At 44.7% G+C, this 9,519-nt stretch overlaps 1 protein-coding gene across 1 annotated transcript; it reads left to right on the top strand.

Moving 5' to 3' along the window:
- Positions 1 to 260: 260 nt before the first annotated feature.
- Positions 261 to 7,814, top strand: TBX4 (T-box 4). Its single transcript, XM_010024650.1, has 5 exons — positions 261 to 320; positions 1,167 to 1,319; positions 4,903 to 4,991; positions 5,560 to 5,801; positions 7,192 to 7,814. Exons 1-5 carry the CDS (start codon positions 261 to 263, stop codon positions 7,812 to 7,814), a joined length of 1,167 nt encoding a protein of 388 aa, XP_010022952.1.
- The last annotated feature ends 1,705 nt before the right edge of the window (positions 7,815 to 9,519 follow it).

Raw genomic sequence — 9,519 nt, 5'->3', positions numbered from 1 at the left:
CAGAGCAGCGCCGTCGCTGTGAGCTCTCCTCGGCATGGGCAGGCACCAAATAGAAAGGGTTCCTGACACAAAAGCCAACCACACAGCAAATGTCTTCTGTTTCTTGGTAATTCTCATTTAAAATTGGCTAAATCCACAAGTAGTGTAAAGTGATGCATTCTGTACATCCATCTCCCCTTTTATTTACCACAAGTTGAAAACATCACCCTTTGCAGTCTTCTCTACTTGGCCCTTTGCCTGTGTCTCCATCAGGAACGGACATGACCTTGCCAGATGCTTTGGGCACCAGGGTGTCAGCCTGGCTGGAGATCAACTTGTCTGTAAGACCAGCTGGGCCTGGGGAGGACACACTCCCAATTTAGGAGAGGAAAGAAGACATTGAAAAGGGTTATGCAAAGAAAACAAGAAAGCGTTATTTCTTCTTTGCCTGGTAAAAGGAACAAAAGCTTTTCTTAAAACCATCCCAGTTCTTAAAAGAAGCTCCATTTCTTAAAGCCATATTTTTCTGTAGCATTTGGGCACGTCCTTCTTTGTGGAAGATCAGTGCTGGGATGGGCAGCCCCACTTGGCCTCTAATGCTCTGTTGAGGAGCCCTGAGAGGTGTGGGGACCCAGCCACCCACACGGAGCCACTCCACAAACAGGAGGGGGGAAAAAAATCTGCTCTTTTGTAGTTTTCTTTTACCAGCAGATAAAAATAACTGGCTTTTTTTTCCTTCTTTTCTCCTCCCTGTGGTTTCTGTGATTTTTTTGCCCCTGATAAACTGTGTATTTTTCAGCTCAGTAAAGTATTTATTAGGATTCTTTACGGACCAGACTGCTGGTGAATTATATTGTACAGCTTCAGCACGAGCTGGGAAAACAACTTTATGACTTTTTTTCCACCCAGACTGACTCTATCCAATAGCAGTGAGAAAATGAGGGTTTACCAGGAAAGCTTTAAGTTCAGTGCTGCTTGCCAGAGCAGCAGATACCTTTTCTGTCTTGGTTTCTGTGCATTTATATAATGTAATTTTCCCCTCTAATTTGAAAGCAAAGCTAAAGCTGAGCACTAGTGAGCTTTTGTGTCCTGCTAGTAAAAATATTGTGTCCAATAGCTATGGCTTGTCTCTTTTTTTTCTTTTTCTTTGAATTGAATTTCTCACTTTAGCATCAATTGTTTTTCAGATAATTCTTAATTCAATGCATAAATACCAACCACGACTGCATATTGTGAAGGCGGATGAGAACAACGCTTTTGGGTCAAAGAACACAGCCTTCTGCACCCACGTTTTTCCAGAGACATCCTTTATATCAGTGACCTCCTACCAGAATCACAAGGTACGCTGCTTTTTGGGCTAAAATTGCTTAATTTCTCTTCATGGGCTTTTGCTGTCAATAGCTGCAAAATGATCTTTCAAATTGCTGCGGCACACCAGTGCTGTGCTTTGATGAATGGGATCTGTTTGCTTGTAGGGAGGGGGGGAGCCTGCTATGTTACTATTGTGCAGCAGAATGCCTGCTTTAGAAGAAAAGTTTCCATCCCAGCATTAAGGAAGAGGGATGAGCCAGAGGATGCATTTAAGGATCAGCATGGACATCGCTGGCTTAACAATATCTTGGCAAACCCTGCGAGTCCAAACACTAATGAATTGGCGTGCTCATAAGCGCTAAAATGTCATTCAAAACAGCGAGCAAATCTAATAATGACTAGTAAATCGTGCTCATAAATCTACAGTGAAAAGTAATTATAGTATGTGTATTTAGTGGGACATACGAGGAACGTAACCATAAAAATGCAGCTAAGAGCCTGCTCTGTGGTTAGCACATGAAGGCAGGAGGGGATTTAGGTTTGTTTTGGGGGGATATAGAGTACAACGGCTCGGTTCTGTGCTTTGGGGGTGTGTCACAGATACCCATGTGTTGTAGGGTTTGGCTTCTCTCTTTGAGCATGTCAGTAGCAGCAGCAGTAGGTAGGGTTCTGTCTGATGATTTTATCAACCCAGGCTACTAGCAGGATGACCAGCAATGTGACATTTAATTATCACCTCCCCGTGACAGCAGGTGATCTGTCACCAAGGCAGGGAGAGGAGAGGATGACAGGCAGGGGATGGCATGGCTCCTTTTTCAATCCTGCTACTGATTTTCCTGCCTTTGCACAAGCTCCTGCTTCCCCTGCAGTTTTCCTAATGGTGAAGTCCAACTGCAGGAGGATTAATTGGAGAATCAGGATTCATAAAGGTGCTGAATAAAGTAGCAGTGCTGGAGCTCTCTGAATGTGAAATCTGCCATGTGTTACTGTATCGGCTCCTTCTATACACATTCATAGGAAAATACTACAGGAACAGGAACATATGTGAAATTCTTCCTCCCCAGTAATCCGACCAGACCTTTTCCTCCCAAGCAGGATGCCCATATGCCCTTTGATGCTTGAAGAATAGAATCCTTGCAAGAGTTTGCAATTAGTAAGCCCGTTAAAAGACTCAGAGCAGAAATATGGATGTGTGTGTTATGGGGGGAAAAAACCCCAGGAGTACCTGTTCGGACACTGGAGTGAATCCTGTTTGAAGAGTTGTAGCTGTTGGTGTAAAATGACCAGTTGCCCAAACACGGCTAACCAAAAAGGCTCAAAAGAGCTTATTTAATACCTACTTAAAATGTCAATAGTGCCTTTCATACCTAAAGTTCCCAAAGTGCTTCATAAACTTAATACTTCCACTGCCATTGCCATACAAGCACTGCTGGAGGGAGGCTGGTAGCTGGGTGGCAGCACAGAGCGGACCTGGCAGAATTAGGGAAAAAGCCCAGACAAGCCCTAATTCTTTTGTGAAGATCCCAGCAGGAGCTGCCTTGTGCTGCCCAGCTTTTGCTCTGTGACCTGCAGGTGGGAGGGTTGGATGCTGCCCAGCGCAGAGGAGCGGGAGGCAGAAGCTCTCACCAGAACCTCACTGCAGTCTCAAGAAAATCACAACCTCAGAGCAATATCTGAATGGTTTTACCTATTTCCCTTAGGCATTAACAATTTAAAACCTGGTCTGGGTATCTTTTAGAAGAAACAAACCACTGAAGTGTTTTAAGCTCAGAAATATCCAGCTTGCAAGAAGTGAATAATTGTCTTTCTAAACAAAAAGTGAGTCTTGGTTACAGCGCTGACTGTGGGCTCCTGGAGATGGAAAGCTGGTGACAGAAGCTACCCCTGAGTACAGGTCAGTGAGGATAGTTTACTCAAAACTCCCTCCTGAGTTGGATGAAGCTAGGGGAAGGTGACAAGGAGGTACTGAAGCCCTGATTCTGCTCATGTCAGAGGAAAACCTCAGTCACTAAATAACAAAACTAAATTATAATGTACAAACCTGATGTCAGGCTGTGGGTTAGGAAGGGCTCTACGCTTCTTGTGGTTTATCAGATGATTGGGAGCTACCCTGAAACCACTGCAGGCTGCAGGAGAAGAGAGGAAAACCTTGAGCCCTTGAGGCTGGTTAAATTCACGTCACCACCTTCCTTCTCTATCGCAGACACTGGCCAGCTGTTTTCTCAGGAGTTTTTTGGTAAGGGATATTTTTTGTAGCAACCCTCTTGCAAATCCATCCAAATGCAGAACTTGCTTGTTATCCTCACCGCTGAAATCACATGCAGGCTGGTGCAAGCCTGTGGCTGGCTAGCAGGGGAGAGCAGGGCTGTGCTGCCTCAGACAGAGAGGGGACCCAAGGGCAGTGGGTCTGCAGAGAGACACACGTCCTCACCTCCCCACCAGTGTCCTGCCATGCTGTCACCTCGCCACCTCCTGGAAAAGGTCTTTTCATGGCTGGATGCCCAAGGAGATGATTCTGCCCACTGGTGCCCCTTAGTAGGGAAACACATTACTAAGACCTGGTTCTGTCCATGACATGTGTTAGACCTGTCTATAACCTTACTGTCAAAGGGTCTTAGCAATATGTTTGTACACAGACACATGTACAGGAGGTGGACAAGGGATATTTTTCGGAGTTCCTGTGTCCCTATGAATGTTCTGGTGCTGTTCTGGCTTCTGAAGCCCTCTAGGTGATCTCGGTCACTACATTCTTGTCTTTACAAAATCCTTTGTTAAAGAGATGGATTATTTTCACGTTCCACTGGACAACTACCTCTTCCCAGCATTCCTGACCATTGCATGGCTTTGGTATGTGCCTGCCTTGTAAAGGGAAGGGATGAGGTGGCAGGATTGGCAAGGGAAAACTCTATTTACTGGGGCTGTAAGATAGAGAAACTAGTGAATATTCTAAAGGAAATTTCACACATGATTATGTTTAACAGAATTTTCATGAAATGGCAGATCCTTCATAGCTTTCTTACAAAAGCTGAGCTCCATCAAAATTAAGTCTACACTAAGTCAATTTTAAGGCATTTTGACCCTTTTAATACACTGTAGCTCTTGGTGGGGGAAGACACTTCTTGTAAAAACACAGCAGCTTTCTCTTGCCTAAAGATAAAGCACTATTTGAGTTATTACTCGTTTCACAGAGGAAAAATGACTGAATGACGGACATAAAGATATATGAAATTGTTATGGAAATGAGGGAGAGCCACACCATAAGGAACAGGGCTTTCTAACATGAAACATAGGAGACTTACTTTTAAATCAGACAAATATATTCTCTCTAACAAGAGCCCAGAATAAGAACACAGCACCCAGAATAAGACTGAAAAGCTGCTTCTGCAAGATTTAGCACTGAACTTCACAGCTCAGTTTCACTCTCAGTGCTGAAGGCAGAGGCACCATCTCTGCCACTACATCTTTAAATGGCTGAAACTCTTGTGGACTCTTCATTTCACGGAGTGTCACACAGGACAGGACATGTGGAGACCTCCAGCCTCACACCTGCTGCTGCATCTTTTGACCTGATCTATTTTCAAATGCTTTCTGCTTGGTTTCATTCTTTTAAAGATAACCCAGCTGAAGATTGAGAACAATCCTTTTGCCAAGGGATTCAGGGGGAGCGACGACAGTGACCTGCGTGTGGCGCGGCTGCAAAGGTACAGCTGAGGGGTGTGAGGAGGGGTGGTGGGCAGGAGGGATGATGGCAAGAACGTGCTTAGTGGGGTGGCCTGCTCATCGGGATCAGGGAGCTGCTGCAGTGCACCTCTTGTGCTCATGTGTATGTGTGGGTGCCCTGAACCTAAGCAGCATGTATAGACAGGCAGTGTCTGACACACACCCTTGAGCCCTGTGCCCTGTGCAGAAATACAGCCTTACAGCAGAGCTTTAATCCTTATTCTGCTACTAATGTGCTGAACCTCTCTGGAGAAGTATAAAGTACCTATGCAACGGGGCACCACATTTGTTCGTGCTTGAGGGCATTAGGGCTTTCAATGCCATATATACCCCTGAAAAGCTCTTCCTGTAATTCAGTGACACACTCTGCGTGTTATCTTAATACTTGCCCCCACCCAGCAGAATGCAGTGAATATGAGTTCATCACATTTGGCAAAGAGTTTTGAAGACACTGGATGGAGATGCTCCAGTGAAGCCAAACTATTATTTCATCTTTCTATTAATGCTGATTGCTATGTATCTGGTAATATTTTTTCTCACCTCTTTCAGCAAAGAATATCCAGTAATTTCCAAAAGCATCATGAGGCAGAGGCTGGTGTCCAGTCATGGCCAACTTTCAACAAAGCCAGATGTTAACCCACTTCACACGAATCACCAGACTCTTCAACATTATCAGTATGAGAACGGTGCTCACATGCAATTTGCAGCTTCAGATACTCAAGATCTGCCACTCAACACCTTCACAGCACAGAGAGATTCAGGGCTCTTCTATCACTGCTTAAAAAGAAGAGGTAACTTGAGTTTACAGCTAAATAAATATTACAGCAAATAAACCTAGGAGCATGAGCACTGAAAGCTTACTGCTAATTCTAGTTTGTTTTGGATTGGTCTCTCAGGCCTTGATCTTCAAAGATACTGATGTGGATCAAAGTGTTTTGGAGGGTCAGGGTCCAAGGGCTGGGTTTTGGGGCAGTAATTAGTGGTTTGGTCCCATAGAAAACAATTCAGACTCTAAGTCAAGAGACCCACCTCAAAAAAATCAGAATGCATAATTCAAATGGCACAAGGCTACACTGGAAAGTTATCCACTGATAGACTCAGATGAATTAATAAGTGTTTGGAGGAGGCTTTATCTATCCTGAGATATTCTGACGCTGCCATTAGCATTAATGAAGCTATAGACATTCAGCACTATTCCAGGACAAAGCCATTAGCAATTCTCTTGATGTCTGCAGATTACTGGGACCATGCTAGCTTGGTGTAAGCGTCCCTTTCTTCTTATCCACTAGTTCTCAAGTCTAAGTGAGCTGTAACTACATTCTCTTCCTTTTAGCCCAGCATCAGATGAGATCATGGAATCGTTTAAGTTAAACGGAAAAATTTTGCAGAGAAAAAAAAATCCTTCTATTTGCATGTCTCATTGGCTGCTAATTTATTTAAGCTGTGAGGATCCTCTGATCATGGGCAAATGAAGAATCTAACAGCACCAGTAATGAGGACTGCAAGGCAAATGTGTAGTTTTAGCAGATGTTTAATCTGCAGATGAATTCACTAATTCATCCAGAAAACACTCCTAACAACTAACAGAAAGCTGCTGGTAAACACAGCCACAGTCATTGTAATGTGCAGGAGAGGGGCTACAGCTCAGTGTAAAGCTGAGGAGAAAGACTGATGACTGGGAAAAGGCCCCTTTATCTGGAAATATTTCTGCAGCTTTTGACATGGATATCTGGGAAATGTATGGTCATTTTTGTAGTGACAGGAAGGCAGGCTGCGATAAGACCTTCTAAGAGACTTCTTGAATTTGTCAGGAGTACCACTGCGAGAGTGTCAGGGACCTCTGTTATCTGGATGAACGTGAAGTAATCTCTGATGTGAGAATAGTAGCCCAACTTTCTCACTTAACCTGACAAATGTCACCAGAAGGCTTTGAGGCCAAGGGGATTAGCCTGACATTTGCAACACAATGTCTTTTTGATGTTGTACATTGTCTTTCCAAACTAAAATGGTTTAGCTGGATTAATCTGAAAAAGAGCACTAGTTGTTTAGTGAAATGGTCACAGATCGCATGCTCAGCTTCTAAGGGGACTCCATAAAACCACTCCAGGCTCTTAGCAGATTGCTGTTAAACACCATTGCTCTGGGAGCTGCTCCTGAACGTGTATTTTTTTCTACTTGCAGAAAGTGCTCGGCACCTGGACCTGCCCTGCAAACGCTCCTACCTGGAAGCCTCCTCTTCTGTAGGAGATGATCACTACTTCCGTTCCCCACCTCCGTACGATCAGCAGATGTTAAGCCCTTCCTATTGCAGTGAGGTGACTCCAAGGGAAGCGTGCATGTACTCTAGTTCTGGGCCTGAAATTGCTGGTGTCTCAACGGTCGATGACTTGCCACCTCCACCTCCCCCCTTGAGCTGCAATATGTGGACTTCTGTTGCACCTTACACCAGCTACAGCGTTCAGACAATGGAAACTGTCCCTTACCAGCCTTTCCCTGCTCATTTCACTGCCACCACCATGATGCCGCGGCTCCCGTCCATCACGGGTCAAGGCTCGCAGCCACCAGGTAACAGCCACTTCAGTGTCTACAACCAGCTGTCCCAGTCTCAGGTTCGGGAGCGCGTTCCTGCTTCATCTTTCCCAAGGGAAAGGGTGCACCCATCTGTGTGTGAGAGAAAACCCCCCTCTCCGCACCTAAACGCGGCGAACGAATTCCTGTACTCACAAAGCTTTTCCTTGTCGAGGGAATCATCGCTGCAGTATCATTCAGGGATGGGGACTGTGGAGAACTGGACTGACGGATGACTCTGACGGCCAAGCGATGCCACAGCCAACGTTACTGCTCCAGGACAGTGTTCAATCAGTGTTGATACCTGTGGGTAACTTGCACTTCGGTGAGACAAATGTGCATTTCCAGAGGGATTTGTGTGGGTGAAGAGCTTGTATCTTCAGACACACAGAGAATTACATCTCCTGTCTCAGTGGGCTGGATTCATCAGTCTCTTACTGACTCCCAAATAAATTAATCCTCACATCTTCATTGCTGATCCAGTAGAAACCATCTTCATGACTAACAAGTGAAGTAGCTAGTCATTTTCTTTTGCTTGTAATATTAAACATCCATACACAGGTTTTGGCTATGTGAGAAATATATGAGCTTCACTTTCATGGTACTTGGTTCATGAAGTCACAGCATCCCCAAACTGAAAGGAAAAAGTGATCTGTTCAGTTGCATAGTTCAAGGACTGCTGCAGCAGCACTTCTTTAGCTCTCTTTAGCTGTAGAAACTACTTCCTTTGGAAGCGATGGAGTCGTAGGAGCGCAGGGGCCAGCGGGGAGGCTCAGCAGTGGGGTCAGGGAGCTGCAGTGCCTCTCCAGTACCTCCCCAGCACAGCGCAGGGTTCATGCCATGGTGCGGAGAGAAGGAGGCACTGATGCACGAATATCTCTTCTTCCCCCCACACCACCATCATTTGTGGCTGTGGGAAACTAAAGAAATGAAGCGTTACGCCCGAGGCCAAACAGCAAATTAATTACAGTATTAGGAACAGACTCAGTGTCTTCAGACTCCCATCTGACACTTGCTTATTGCAATATATTTATGAAGTTTAAGCTTAAAGTCGCTAATACTTTCCAGAAACGATTTCTGTATTTGCTGGTCCTTGATTTCTTTCATATTCAGCTGAAATGCGCCTTTTGTGCTATGTTTTTTTCTTTTGCAGCTAACTTGGAAAAAATTGTTTTCAGCATAAAGGAGGCATAGAGGAATATTTTCTTACTTGTGGGGTGGGAAGAGTTCCCATTACCTGTCAGGCTTTACAGTGTACAAATATTTGTAGAACAGGTAAAAATCTGTAATCAGTGTATACACTTGCTAATATTGCTTACTGTAGAAGTATCTTGACCTGACTCCTTCAGTGCTGGTTTTGCCAAATAGAGCTTCCCTGCAAGGTAAGGAGGGATCCCTCAGCCAACAGCCATGGTGAGAAACAGTCCCTCATGGGAAAGCAAGCTGCACTCTTTCTGGAACAAACTATCATTACCAAGCTGGGATGTGTCCTATTCCGGTCTGCGGTGCGTCCATCCTGCCAAGCTCCTAGGTGATGCTGTCGCAAGGGATGGCAGCACAGAGGAGATGCTGGAAGTTTGGTTCCACTAAAGAGTGTAATATCAAAGCTTTAGTCATACACAGCAGGATTTTTTCCCCCTCTCTGCTTCCCGAATGGGCAAAGGCAAAAAGCTGAAATACAGATTTGGAAGTTGGGAGGTACTTCTGCATTTTGATGAATCCATTCCAATGAAGAGAGGCTGATGGATGAGGGTGGCTGCTTGCAGTGAGATAGCCCTGAGGCCGCTAAAGTGGAGGTCATGGTTCAACCAGGAAAATCTCATATAACCTTTCAGCAGACCATGTGTGTGACTGGTATGGATTTTGTAATCAGATTTTGGAAATCACTACAATTTTTGCATGCTGAATAGCTATTTATATACATATATATTTTATATATAT

The sequence above is a fragment of the Nestor notabilis genome, unplaced genomic scaffold, assembly GCF_000696875.1.
Source record: "Nestor notabilis isolate BGI_N333 unplaced genomic scaffold, ASM69687v1 scaffold32741, whole genome shotgun sequence".
Classification (NCBI taxonomy): Eukaryota; Metazoa; Chordata; class Aves; order Psittaciformes; family Psittacidae; genus Nestor; species Nestor notabilis.
This window is presented reverse-complemented; position numbering and strand designations above follow the sequence as displayed.